Raw genomic sequence first — 15,058 nt, 5'->3', positions numbered from 1 at the left:
ATCATAGCCTTCATTCTTCAACATTTGCATTAATACAACACTGAGAAATGCCTTCCCTTTTTTGTACTGAATATTTTAGACTCTTAAGGACTTATGATTTGTTTTATGTACTCTATAAATTATAAACAATAAATCCCCATTAATCTGTCATGATTCTGGCCTTTCCATGGTACACCATGTGCACATTCCCTGATGACCACTAGAGGGCAGCAGTCATGTTTTTAGGGTGGGTTAATTCTAACTAGAAAATGCATTGGAGAAGGAAATGGCAACCCACTCCAGTGTTCTTGCCTGGAGAATCCCAGAGACGAGGGAGCCTGGTGGGCTGCCGTCTATGCGGTCGCACAGAGTCGGACATGACTGAAGCGACTTAGTAGCAGCAGCAATTCTAACTAGAAACCATGATTGTATGCAAAATATAGTCAGGCAACCACTCTTCAGTTGTGAAAGGATAGTGTAAAACCAGTTTAATTTGCCATGAATTCAACAAATAATTTTATGTGTCACTTTGGAGACAAAGAGAGACATTCTCTACTCCATGAGTTTGCAATATATCTGGGGGAGAGCTATGCACATGTTATAAATTTTAAAAAGTAGTGTGGACCCTAAGACTTGGAAGTTTAGAAGAACGAGCTATTGTCAGCCAAAGAAATAATATTATGTGCTTATAAACTGCTTTTACAATGTCAAAGATTTTGTTTCTATTGGATTCTCACACCTTTATAGGAGAAGTATAATTCTGTCCTCCTCCTAGATGAGGAATCTGATCTTCAGAGATGGTTTGCCCCAATTCTTGGTTTGCTACTAGCATTGGTGAGATTTTCATTTGCATCTTCAAACCATTCAGACCATTGTTCTTCCTACCCTGGCAGGAACTTAACATGTAACTAACTGATAGAAATTGACCATTTCTACATCTTGGTGTTTTGACTAATTGTTCTTTTCCCCACTGCTTTCCATCTGTCTAGATATAGTTGGTATATTTTTGTTGTTTGCAGACTTAATGCCTAAAATGGCTGAATAGACCAAACAAGTGTGTATGTTTTTTTTTGTTTTTAATTTAAAAAAAAAAAAAAAAAAAACTGAGTTCTATGCCTCAGACCTTGTTTGCCAAGTTTCAACAAGGAGAGAATTTTATGGTCAAATTATAAAACCCTGAAAATAGGACTTTATAATGGAAATGCTGATACAACCGTAACTATAGCATAGCAATTGCAGCGCTATAAGAAAATTGGTTTAGATAATATACCCTTCTGGAATGAATGCCATTCTAAATGATTGTGCATCTCCATAAATCTAAGCTAACTCAGTAATTCAAAATTACAAAGATTTAAGTTTAGTACCAATAAGCAATAAACTTATGGCTACTGCTATAATAACTGCTGGTCGCTACACCCTTATTTCACAGCAGGTGGTCTGCTCCATGCTGGTTGCAGACTGAATGAAAGCAGGCAACACTTGGAAACTAATTCCTGAAGTTGATGGAAGACTCCAGAGCCATTTCAACTGGTGAAATAGTGCTGTGCTTTGTGCACTTTTCTTTTTCTTTTTAAATTAAATGCTCTGAGACATTTGACCTTTCCGACAAAGGAAGGGCAAACACAGCTTTACTCTCATTTCATGTCACAAATAGACGTCTCTAGATATTTCAAACTATCTTCGGCAGATTGTTTCTTGTTCATAAGTCATTATTAATACAATATCCCTGTTAAAAAGGGAAAATAACTTATTGTCATTGAGTCAAAAAAAAATTGAAAAAGGGCTTTAGTTAGTCCATCAATGTTTGACTCGGGACAACCAATCCAAGAAATCTTGCTCCCTTTTTCCTAATCTTTTCATAAGACCATCACCTATTTTGTTTGAAACGTATGTTCAGGTTTCACAATTTAAAATGCTCATTTTTAAACGAAGAGGTAGACATAAGGAAAAGCCTTCCTTCACAGGAAGAAACAGTTTCAGGCAATCATTGATGAGATTCAGTCCTCCTGGTTTTAGAATTCTGACATTTTTCTTGAATATTGATGAAGTGTTTTCCTGAACTATTATAAAATATATTAACAAATCTTTATTAATATCAGTGGTTTAGGTGACTTAAAGTTTGGCCTAGGTTTGTATGAACCCTACCTTTTCTATTCTTATTTTTTTAATACTTCCTTATCTAGAGCACTGGTAGCTCATGGTAAAGAGTCTGTCTGCAATGTGGGAGACCCGGATTCCATCCCTGGATTGGGAAGATTGTTGGTGGCTCAGATGGTAAAAAGTCTGCCTGCAGTGTGGCAGACTGGGTTCCATCCCTGGGTTGAGAAGATTCCCTGGAAAAGGGAATGGCAACACACTCCAGTATTCTCGCCTGGTGAGAATTCCTTGGATAGAGGAGCCTGGCGAGCTACAGTCCACAAGGTCACAAAGAGTCAGATATGACTAACACACACACACACACACACACACATCTAGAACCAAACCTTACACAGAAGAAACACTGAATAAATTATTTTCTCTTTTTTCTTACTTTGAAGAAAATGGGGTTCATTTAAAGGAGAAAGTGGTATTCAAGATAAAAGAAAGAGAGAGGAGATGATTGTTAAAGCCAAACTCTGATGAAAATTATTGAAAATAGTAAAGAATATAGCTTAAAACACTAAATGAACATAATATCGAATTTGAAATTAAATGATTTTAAGCATAATGGATTCCCATGAAACAATAAGTATAGTATGAGGTGGTCTTACAGAAACCTCTGTTAAAAAAAAGATGTTTCTTTAGGCTAGGGTTTTTTTACTTAAAAAGAAAAAAACTGTTAAGTATGTTAATCAATTTGAGAATAAAAATATCAAATAAAATATATAACTTTATTCTTGTGTGTGCATGCTGAGTCACTCCAGTCATGTCCGACTCTTTGTGACAATCCCATGGACTGTAGCCCAGCTCCTCTGTCCATGGGATTCTCCTGGCAACAATACTGGAGTGGGTTGCCATGCCTTCCTCCAGGGGATCTTCCCAATCCAGGATCGAACCCACGTCTCTATGTCTCCTGCATTGGCGGGTTGTTTACTACTAATGCCATCTGGGAAACCTGTGGCATTTATTTAAGGAAGCATATTTTATTTTGTTTTATTTATTGAAATATAACTGTCTTACTTTTTTTCTTTTTTATTTATTTAAATATGGTTGACTTGGTATATTTTTTAAAAATTTGTTACCAGTACTTTGAATACAATAATCATAGTAAAGCCTAACAAGTGGAAATTCACAAACTTTGGGGCCACATATGGTTAAAAAACATTCTTCAGGAAGTTTCCAAACCGCTGAGCTTTGACAGTTCATTGACTTACTTGTTACTGTTTTACAAAGTGACACATTTACTCATGTAACACTGAGATGTACAAAAAGAATATATTTTCTTTTTAATTCACATAAGTCTCATGATTGCCATTTCCGTTGATAATGGGGAACTCCATTCCCTGTCAATCCCTTTGGGCCATTCAGCCCTAGATAATTTATCCGTTTAAAACTGCCTTTCTTCTTTGGTTACTCCAAAATCTTCACTTCAATGTAAGTAGTGTTTAGGTATAGTAGTTTAGTGAAGATTTAAGAGTCACTGGGAGGATTCACACTGTGGCATGAGCAGTCTGTTGTCTCTGCCTGGCTTTCAGTATCTCAGTTTCCTGGGGCAACAAATTATTTTTGCTTTCTTGTGCAGGTGCTTTCATTTACTTGCACTTAGAGAATACATTCCTACCCAAAGTAAACTTTTCAAAGAAGGTGCTCAATATAGCAAGGGTGTTTCTCTAGAAAGGATGTATACCACCTGCCAGTGCAATATTAGCATAGTTTACACAGCATATTGTAACACAAATGTTAGACTTGTATACAGGTCATGTATATTAGATTTCTATAATTCATCTATATTTTTGGATGTCACTGGAGTTCTTTGCACTAACTGGCCATTTTGAACAGACCACAGGTTATTCATTCTCCTCCACGAAATTTGTTTCCAATGATACACTACTACGAATGATATTGTTTTGATTATTCTTGTATCTATCTCTTGGAAAATAACTTATATTTTAACATTATATCTAGATCTGAGAAAAAGGATTGCACAGTACTAGAAGATGCTGTATTCTTCAACAGCTGTTTGGTTGAAATGAGAGTTTGAGCTGTCTCCTTTGGGAAGGCGGCAAGGCTGTTTTACATATGGGACAAAAATGTTAATGGATACTTGCTGACCAGAAAAGTTAACTGGGCTTAAGACTGGTTCGCCGTTCCCAAATTCATTTTCTCTTCCTTCTGATATCACAATAGGCATATTTCAGCCTATTTTAGAATTAAAAATGCCCACCTGACTGAGTTCTGGTTAAAGGAAGTAGTATGTAATATTTTTAGGACTGTTCCATAAAATAGCCCATATAAGAGTCTGTTTCTCTTCCACTTTGCTCAGTCACCTTGAAACCCACATGTTGGAAAGTAATAGAATCCTAAGATGGAAGAGGAAAGTGAAAGTGTTAGTCATTCAGTCGTGTCTGACTCTTTGTGACCCCACAAAGTATAACCCACCAGGCTCCTCTGTCCACAGAATTCTCCAGGCAAGCATACTGGAGCGGGTTGCCATTTCCTACTCCAAAGAATCTTCCCAACCCAGAGAACAGGACTTGGGTCTTAAAATCTACAGCTTGGACTATACACCCCCTACAGATCAATGTTACCCATTTTGACATTACATGGGAAAGAAAGAAACTTCTATCATGTTTAAGGCATTGTACACATCTGGGTTTCTCTGTTATAGCATTTTGCATAACCTAAACTATATACTATTTATGAATCTGTTTCCCTTCTCTTTAAATGAAGATGGCAATAACCACCCAGTAAAGTTATGTCAGATCACATGGGAAGTGTCTAGTATAATACTCAGCGTGAAGAAGTGAAATGAAAGTTGCATCCAACTTTGTGACCCCATGGACTGTAGCCCACCTGACTGTAGCCTGCATTATAGACAGATTCTTTACTGTCTGAGCACTGAGAAGACCCAATATTCAACATAGTGATGCACAGTATTTTTTTTTTTAATTTTAAGAGTTTTTGAGCAAGGAAGAGGCATTAGACTTCTTTCTAGCTAATTCTTCACATTCAAGGAGAATACTGAGATGTATAAAAGACAATTATATATTATGTAGGGGAGGGGCTTCCCAGGTGGCACTCATGGTAAAGAATCTGCTTGCTAATACAGCAGACACAAGGGACGCGGGTTCAACCCCTTGGTCGGGAAGATCCCCTGGAGTAGGAATTCTTGCCATTCTTTCCATTCTTGCCTGGAAAATTCCATGGGCAGAGGAGCCTGGTGGGCAACAGTCCTTGAAGTCACAAAGAGTTGAATACAACTGAGCATACACAGAAACTTTTTTTTTTTTTTACATTTTTATATTCTGGGACTGTGAGCATAAAATTGTGCTATAACTAAAAAGAAAATGTAATTTTCACCAAAGCTTTCCATTCTCCCTCTGAAAGCACTCAATATTAAATGAAAAAATAAAGGTTTTGACGAGTAGCTTCCTTATGCAACAAGTATAATCAAGTCGTTCCCTTAACTCCCAGTGACATAGTTAAGGGAAAGAAAAAAAGATAATCATGTCTGATTCTTCTTCTTCTAACCTGAACATTCTGGGGCCGTACACTGGTGAACAGCTCCACTCCACATGCTTCTGTGACCTTGAACCAAGAGGAGTTACATCAGCGATCAAAGAAGCAAGGAGGATTCCCAGATAAATATTAGCTTCACACAAAAAATGTTCCAATGTTGCCCTAATCAACAGGCAACATTTTTTCACATCTGACATAAATATTAATGAATTTTGTAAGTCAGGAAATGTTTAATGAGCAAGGGTTTCAAGCCAAACCATAGTTCTGTCTTCCTCTGTGTTTTTGTGCCCTGATTGCTTTGATTGTCTTTCCCCCCACTTTTGTCTCACACAAAGACATAACTTTTATTATTTGCACTATGTAATAAAATTCTATCACTAATGACTATCAGTACTTAGAGTATCAGTGGAGCATAGATTCGATCAAAGGGCATGTGGCATTTTAGTGAACAGTTTATCCTGTAATAGCCTTGTGGTTGGTTGAAATGTTACAGGTTGTTCAGTAAGAACTTTCCCTCTTTAATTAGTTGTGTTATCTGTGCTTGATATTACAGAGTGTTCTTGGGGGTTCAGCCTTGAAGATTTCACTTTATGAGCACAGTTTCCAGTTTGAAGATCACAGAAAAGCATTATCACTTCAAGGTCACGTAAATTATATTTGTTCTGCTGTATCAAATCTAAGCAATTTCCTTTACCTTGAATTTATTTCTCATGGGGTTACTTTCCTTTGATTTATCTTACCATTTGCAAAATTGCCCTTTCTTCTCTCCAAATGACACTGTATCTGTTCAAGCATCTATCCAAAAAGTGTTCTCCCCTCTCCCCTGCCATTAGCACATCCCATGAAGTTACAGAGAAGTCATGAGTATCTTCTTATCATTTGGAATATGTTCTCACCATCACTTAATACACACATTGCATTCTTTATTGTCTGTTTCCTTGAAAACACTCTAAAATTCATCCAAATCTCAAAATCTGAGTGCATATTCATTTTTCTACTTTTTTCTACCACCAGCCTAACAGGTTACCAAACCTTGGCTATCATCTATTTCTTGAAAAGGTCCTTGAGAAAGACATTCTTGGGTTCTAAAACTAGAATGAGACTGGGAGACTATCTACATCTCAAAGAAAAAGAGTTTATATTGCACGTTTTCTCAAGTAAATGCTTTAAGAAAAGGGAAACTGGGGGCCTATTGCCAGGAAAAAACTTATTTACAGTTTAGCCAAGGTGAGGAGAACACTGAGATTATCTTAATCAAGAGCCTTTGTACAGGAATAACATGTCCTCTCTGTTTGCTATGCCAAAAGTAAATCTCATGTCATACGCTTTCTGTCTCTTGAAAGTGAAAGTGAAAGTGAAGCCGCTTAGTCTGTTGAATCTTTGTGACCCCATGGACTGTAGCCTACGAGGCTCCTCCATCCATGGAATTTTCCAGGCGAGAGTACTGGAGTGGGTTGCCATTGCCTTCTCCAGGGGATCTTCCCGACCCAGGGATTAAGCTCGGGTCTCCGCCATTGCAAGCAGACACTTTTACCATCTGAGCCACCACAGCACCTGTCTCTTGGTGGGCTCTAAATAATGTCCTCAGATGAGGAGTGTTTGCAGTCTCTGAACAGTTTGGTGCATTACTGGAAGGAAAAGGACACTTACCCCACTATTTTTCTCTCAGCGGCCTAGTAGTGCTCATATATGAAATTATCCCCTAGGAAATCATTTACTAAATTCATAAATGCCTTTGGTAAAGATAGGATGCAAGAGATTTCTGTGTATTAATTTTTTATCCTGCAACTTTACCAAATTTATTGATGAGCTCTAGTAGTTTTCTGGTAACATCTTTAGGATTTCCTATGTATAGTATTGTGTCATCTGCATAAAATAAGTTTTACTTCTTTTCCATCTTGGATTCCTTTTCTTTTTCTTTTTTTCTCTGATTGCTATGGCTAGGGTTTCCAAAACTATGTTGAATAAGTGTGGCAAGAGTAGACATCCTTGTCTTGTTCTTGATCTTTGAGGCAATGCTCTAAGTTTTTCACTGTTGAGAATGTGTCTGCTGTGGGTTGGTCATATATGGCCTTTATCGTGTTGATGTAGGCTCCTTCTATGTCCACTTTCTGGGGAGTTGTTTTTTGTTTTTTTAAAATCATAAATGGGTATTGCATTTGTCAAAACCTTTTTCTGCATCTGTTGAGATGATGATATGGTTTTTATTTTTCAGTTTGTTAATGTGATTTGTGGAAAGGATTTAGATGGTCCTCCAAGGGTCCTGTAGTCTAGTAGTTATCAAAATGACAGACTCTTGAATTCTTTTCTATGAGAAGCCTGGGATTCTCATTTTCCTACAATGGAAAAAATTGGACATGAGAGAATGGTCATGTCCCAGGTCTCAAGTGAGCCCCTGGGACAGGCTGCCAAGTGAGGGTCCTCAGCCAGAAATTTTTTCATAGATTTTTTGGTTTTGGACAGAGGTAGTGGAATAGTTTGGGCCCCACAGTTCAAAAAGAAGCAGTTTGTTAAAATTTGAAAATTTCCATGTCTTTTTTTATAGCTGTCCTTTTACAGTTGATTTCTTAGTTTGGATTTGCTATTTTCCTCTTACTTTTTTCCCATAAGGTATTTGGAAAAATTGAAAATTCATTTTTATGATGATTAAAAAAAATAAAAATCATTTAAAAATAAGGGAATTAGGGAGATTTTACTCCCATAAAGGTTAGTCTCAGGATCCAAAGGAAGTAATTCCCCTTATTTCTCAATCAGTAGAGAGCAAATCGGAGAAGGCAATGGCACCCCACTCCAGTACTCTTGCCTGGAAAATCCCATGGATGGAGGAGCCTGGTAGGCTGCAGTCCATGGGGTTGCTAAGAGTCGGACACAACTGAGCGACTTCACTTTCACTTTTCACTTTCATTCATTGGAGAAGGCAAAGGCAACCCACTCCAGTGTTCTTTCCTGGAGAATCCCAGGGACGGGGAAGCCTGGTGGGCTGCTGTCTATGGGGTCACACAGAGTCGGACACGACTGAAGTGACTTAGCATAGCATAGCATAGAGAGCAAATACATCTTGTGCATTTTAATATCCAAGCAATGGTTTTTAATAAACCTAAATGTTGTGGACCCCAAATCACTAACTCCAGTAATAATTTACTTCTCTATAATTTAAAAAGGAGAATTAGGAAGTTAAGAGACAAATGAAGCATAATAAAATAAGCTTATTAATGCACTCAATATACTAGTTTTTGCCTTAATTCCTGCCATCTAGGCTTTTCTTACTAGATTCGCAAAATCCATAGGCTAGAAATGTTGTGATATACAGTCTTTAATGTTGAACTTTGTGCTACAGGGAAAATATACTCAGAAGACAAAGAAGAACTATTTTCATATAACTGTAATGGCATTTTTCCTATTGATTTGTCATGTATTTTTTTCATGTATTTTGAAAAATAATCTGAAGTTCTCAAAGCAGTAAGAAGATCTTCTTATTTATTTTCCTAAATATCTAAAATTTCTACAAGATGGTCATAGATTCCCAGTCAATGAACCAAATATACCTAAATTATCCAGTTGTCTATGATTTTAAATTCTTCACACTTTTGTAAAACAAAAGCAATTTAAATATTATGTATTCTCATATCCAAATAATAAGTGTTGAAAGGAGTCCTCTAATTCTACCTTGTGATATAGATTCTATAGAATGTGTTTAACATATTGGACTTTCAGATTGAGATAATGAAATGATGCTTTCCTGGTCAAAAAGAAAAGTAGTTTCCATATTCTCCATGGGACTAGACTTTGGGTTACAAAGTATCCTAAGTGAATCAGCAGTTCTGTTATAATTTTTCTGTTTTTTTCCTCCAGATTTAATAGAAATACCCAAGATAAATTTCTAATTGGTTGCGATCCTTGAAGGAAGGTAATGATATTACACATTTGTAACATCTTTGGAAAGGAATAAAATAGAAAATCAATGAGAGACCTTTCTTCTCTGCTCTTATGTTTATTTACAGGAGTTCTGATAACAGAGAAAGTACCAAAAAGTTATTTTAATAGAGTTTGAATTTGAATTTAAGTGACTCAGCTAGTATTTATCCTTACGCACAGCAATCAAACACTCTTATCTTCCCGCATATACGTTACAGCAACTAGAGCAGGATAGGCACATGGTAGGAGTTGGATTAATTTTTGTTGAATCAGTCATTCTTACATAGACTTATGCCTAAGTGATCTTAATCTATGTCAGATGTTAATTCTCAATCATGTGCTTCCAAGCAAGTCCTTAGCTTCCAAAAATAGTTCTTCATTTTTATTTCATGTTTTATAGAGTGAAGAAATTGGTTGCAGAAGGAAACAATTCTTAGATATAACTCATTATTACTTTTTCAGGAAGCTTTGCTGAGATGCTAAATATCTACACGTATTTTAATAGCAAAAGCCTCTGTTGCTATAAAACAAGGGTGACTAATGCTAGTCAGAACTCTTTTCTACACTGATTCTTAGTGCCCTTCTCGGGTGTGGTAAGACAGAATCAATAGACCATTGCTCCTAACCTTTACTTATGGGAGCTAGGGAACAATTTCAGCTGCTCTTCTTCAATATCTACTATAATAAACCATGGAAAACTTGTGGATGAGTTCAGAAATAACTCCAAGCTATATAGAAAAAAAGAGAGAAATGCAATCTCACTTTTTAACCTTGGTTGTTTATGCATTGAAATTTATAAATCCTGCTTGAGGAGACTGGCTTTCCTTCAGGGTACAAATAATTTCCAAACGCATTATTATGCTGTCATTATTTATGTTCACATATACTTTAAATAAAATGATATGTATCATGAAGTCACCTGACCACTCTGGTATCCAGTACATTTATGTATAAAAAATTAAATTTTCTCAGTGGTAATTTCAGTCTAAAATTCTGTTCTCAATTTCCCATTATATTGAAACTCATTTTTTACCTTTCTGACATTGAAATAGTATATGTGATTTACAAAACATACTTTGGAATGTCACATGATTACTGCAGTTTTATTTCCAACCTTGGTCACATAGCAATTTATGCCCATAATCTTGTAACTGTTAAAAGTTTCTTAAAGAAAGTGATCTCAAAAGGAATCAGCATAATAGATTGCATTTTTGTGTGGCAAAACATCAGCTTTTTTCTACCAACAGTACCTTTGAACATCGTACTATTCAACCAAGCATAGAAATGTTCTTACCCTCAATAAGCCTCAGTAATCAAAGATTCTTTTCTTTCTTCTTTCAACAACACCTGAGTTAAGACAGAAGATCTGTGGACGGTTTTCTCCTAAGAAATTATTTGCAATGAAGATCCTTCTCTTTTTCTCTATTTCATTCTTCTTTGATGTCTTCATTCTACCAGGTAAAATGAATATTATTGCCAGGAGGAGTCAGCTTTAAATAAGGGGGATATCAAGATTTTTTAAGTAAATATCATTAATGTTATAGAATCATATTAACACCATAGCAGGACAACATTATATTTATTTGCAGCCCCTAATGAGAAAATAATTTGGATAATTTTAAGGACATGAACTAATAAAGACTGTAGTTCGCTAAGTTTGTAAATCGTTGGAAGAAAATACTTACTGTGATTTCATCAGTCCCTGAAGAGTGTGTCTATTCAATATTTAAATTCTACTAAATTTAATATACACTAATATACTTTTAAAAATTGAAATGGAATGAATTTAGGTTTGGAAATTATTCATCCCACATTTTTAGAGTATTGATAACAGAGGTTATGTGAAGTTTAATGACAAAGGTGTGTATAGACAAAGTTATGGTTTTTCCAGTAGTCAGGAACAGATATGAAAGTTGGACCTTAGAGGAGGCTGCGTGCCAAAGAATTGATGCTTTCAAATTGTGGTGCTGGAGAAGACTCTTGAGAGTCCCTTGGACTACAAGGAGATCAAACCAATCAATCCAAAAGGAAATCAACCCTGAATATTCGTTGGAAGGACTCATGCTGAAGCCGAAGTGCCAATACCTTGGCCACCTGATACGAAGAGCCAATTCACTGGATAAGCCCCTGATGCTGGAAAAGAGTGAAGGCAAAAGGACACAGGGGCAGCAGAGGATGATATGGTTAGATAGAATCACTGACTCAATGGACATGAATTTTAGCAAACTACAGAGCAACCTAATGTGCAGCAGTCCATGGGATCACAGAGTCAGACATGACTTGGTGACTGAACAACAACAAATAGCATTTATTATATCCATAAATGAGATTAGCTGCATGTCTACTCTCTTCCAATTGAATTCTTCCTTATCTTGCTGCTTTCCCTGAAACACCAAGATATCTGTCGCTATTGATATCAGAGATGATCACCAACAAATATCTCTGAAATATCCTATTCTCTCATTGCTACTCTGCTCTAATGCTCAAAAATAAATGTTAGCTTACAATTTCTTCACAAAAGTGGAAAAGTAAACAAGCTTGAAAATATAACCCATATAACTCAAAGATTGCAATTAATTTAAATGACTAATTTTTTCCTTCATCATCTTCATACAAACTTATTAGAATATGCTCACTAAAATTCCCTCTATTTCCATACATGTATATTATATAAATTTCAAAATGCACTGATGCTTTTTCTTGTTAATAATAATGATTGTAATAGCTACCACCTGTTCTACCTTTTGCCTACATTAATTTATCTGTTCTGCCTTTCGTCTACATTTATTTATTTTTCCTTATGATAGCTATGTAAGGTATCTTAGGAATAACCAAATCTTCCATTTACTGATTCAACCCAATTTTAAAGAAGTGTGTGCTACTTATTTATCATTTTCTAAAGCCTCTTGTAGTATATAGGACCATGAAATAAAGATAAGTACATGAATGTCTTCACTTTGGAAACTTATTTTTTAACTTCTAAAGTTATTTTTTCTTTTACAGTGGGCTCTAGGTCTGTTGGAAATACTTTGTCACCGTCAAAAGTCACATGTCTACAGAAGCTTGAGAAACTACACTCAGAGACACGTAATTCCTCTACAATATTTGAAAATGCACAATATGGTACAGAGGAAAAACAGAAAGGTAATAAAAAAACAAATAGAATTATATCTTGCATATTTTAATTACTATCTGTCAAACAGAATGAAGGAAATATCCTAAGGATGCTTTTAGCCCAGTTACTTAACTCTTCTTGTCTTTTATCTTCTAGGCTTATGAGGGCTGAATTTCTTGGTTGGTTTTTTTTTTTTTGGTCATGCCACACAGCATGTGGGATGTAAGTTCCCTGACCAGGGATTGAATCTGCGCCCCCTACCTTGGAAGTGCAGAGTCTTAACCACTAGACAACCAGGGAAGTCCCTGAATTTCATGTTTAAAGTAGAAAAGAAGCTCCTATTTTACGTCATAGGGTCTTATTTTTGATGAAACTCTTTCTAGACAAATGTCCTCAGTATTTCCAGGCGGGAAAATTTTCCATCCATTGCTTCCAAATTTCTACTTTTTTACGTGTGGTTAGTACCATGAAGCTTAAGAGTAAGACTTGTCTCAGTTTTTCTTTTATCTGACAACTGGCAGATTTTATTTTTGTTAATCACTGCTGCCCACTGTTTGTAACTCTGATAACCTTGGCTATCATACATAAAAGATATATATAGAAAGAGTAATTAAGGTGTTCTAATGAATGCCATGAAAGGTATAATTAAGATAATTTGAAGAGGCAGCTGAACAACAAAAGTCCAGACTGGGTGCTGAAGAATTGTTTAAAAATGTTTTTTCTGTTTTAATCTTTATCTCAATCATGATTTAGGTTATTATTCAGCAAAATACCTTCTAAAGCGAGAATGATATGAACACCATGCGAGTGATACAGATAAATTTCTGTGGGAGGGTAAACAAGGAGAGTTACTTTGTGACATTATTCAGAAAAAGACTTGGTGATAAGGTCTTTGGTCGAGTTTAATCAATCATGGGTCTCTTTTTTTTTTTTTTGCCAGAGTGTCATTGCTAAAGCTTACCACAGTGCTCAATATATGCTAAGTCTCTTCAGTCGTGTCCGACCCTGTGCGACCCCATAGACGGCACCCCACCAGGCTCTCCTGTCCCTGGGATTCTCCAGGCAAGAACACTGGAGTGGGCTGCCATTTCCTTCTCCAAAGCATGAAAGTGAAAAGTGAAAGTCGTGTCCGACTCTTAGCGACCCCATGGATTGCAGCCTAACAGGCTCCTCCGTCCATGGGATTTTTCCAAGCAAGAGTACTGGAGTGGGGTGCCATTGCCTTCTCTGGCTCAATATATAGTAGGAGCTCAATAAAGATTGATTGAATCAATCAATAAATGAATAGATAGATAAGTGGATAGAGGGAGAGAGAAGAACCAAAGAAATAGTCTTCAGAAATTCAGGGATCAAGATAGCAGAGTAGGAGGTAGGGGAACTTATGTCCCCCCTTGAACACACAAAAATGCCATCTATATGTGGGACAGCCCTCGCTGAAAAATAACTGGAGACTGGCAGAAGGACTCCTGTATCAGCAAGGCTGTGAGAAGGATATACGTGGACTAGGATAGGAAAGGCCAAGTGATGAGTGCCCCTGGGAGGGGTTTCCAAAGAAAAGGGAGATTACACAGGAGGAGATTTACCCTGGGGAGGAAGCATTTCAAACCCCTTATTGGGTACTCCAGCCTGAAGTTTCTACAGAAGAAAAACAAGCCTCCTTAGCTGTTTGGGGGCTGCTAGGACTAACAGAAAGACCATGGGAAGGCTGGACTTCACTCATGAGAATCCCTTGCACATACTGACTTGTCTGGGAGCCAGGGTGGAGAGGGTGGATTGAGAACTATTCCAGTGGCTGCCTGGCTTCTCATGACCACTCTGGCATATGCCCCAGCCTGAGATGAGTGAACACCCCAGTGCCACTTACTCCACGTTACAGCATTGCACTAGTCCTAGAGCTGCCACAACTGGGGAGAGAGCTGGGCCATGGGATAAGAGGTGACTTGCACCCTTAGCAGCTGGGTGGGGTGAGGGCAGCCATTCTTGGTGTGTACTCTGGCAGTGCATTAGAGGCAGCTTGGAACTTGGACAGCAGCCAGTCTACCGCAACCTGTGTACTGATACGTGCTGAGAACAGATACAAGCCTCACCTGCCCTGTGGGTTCACAGCAGGGTGGGGCTAGGGGAGTTTGGGGGAGTGATTGTCTGTGAGGGACAAAGAGGACTTGGACCCAATGCTGCATCTGAGCAAGGCAAGGGCAATAGTTTCTGGCACGTGCATGGGTGGTGGCTTGGAGGCAGCTTGGATACCCTTCTGTAGCAGCTGCTGCAGCCTGGGTCCCGTCATGAGCCAAGAGCAAGCATGAGTCCCTCTTGCTTAGCACTCCCTCCTCTAGGGCAAGAATCTCAGTGCTGGGAGAGCAGAGAGCACATATTTAAAGGAAATGGAGCCAG

General features: G+C 37.4%; 1 protein-coding gene across 1 annotated transcript in view; it reads left to right on the top strand.

Moving 5' to 3' along the window:
- The window catches only part of DEFB112 (defensin beta 112), a 42,956-nt gene that overhangs the window by 23,780 nt on the left and 4,118 nt on the right, over positions 1–15,058 (top strand). The window contains exons 2-5 of the mRNA XM_027524836.1: positions 6,191–6,278; positions 9,490–9,544; positions 10,910–11,010; positions 12,556–12,696. Of these exons, the coding sequence (XP_027380637.1) occupies positions 10,953–11,010; positions 12,556–12,696 (199 nt within the window). The 5' untranslated portion in view covers positions 6,191–6,278; positions 9,490–9,544; positions 10,910–10,952. The remainder of the gene's footprint in view (positions 1–6,190; positions 6,279–9,489; positions 9,545–10,909; positions 11,011–12,555; positions 12,697–15,058) is intronic.

Source organism: Bos indicus x Bos taurus, chromosome 23 (assembly GCF_003369695.1).
Source record: "Bos indicus x Bos taurus breed Angus x Brahman F1 hybrid chromosome 23, Bos_hybrid_MaternalHap_v2.0, whole genome shotgun sequence".
In the NCBI taxonomy this organism is placed as follows: domain Eukaryota; kingdom Metazoa; phylum Chordata; class Mammalia; order Artiodactyla; family Bovidae; genus Bos; species Bos indicus x Bos taurus.
The sequence above is the reverse complement of the archived record's forward strand: the minus strand, read 5'-3'. Positions and strand labels throughout refer to the sequence as shown.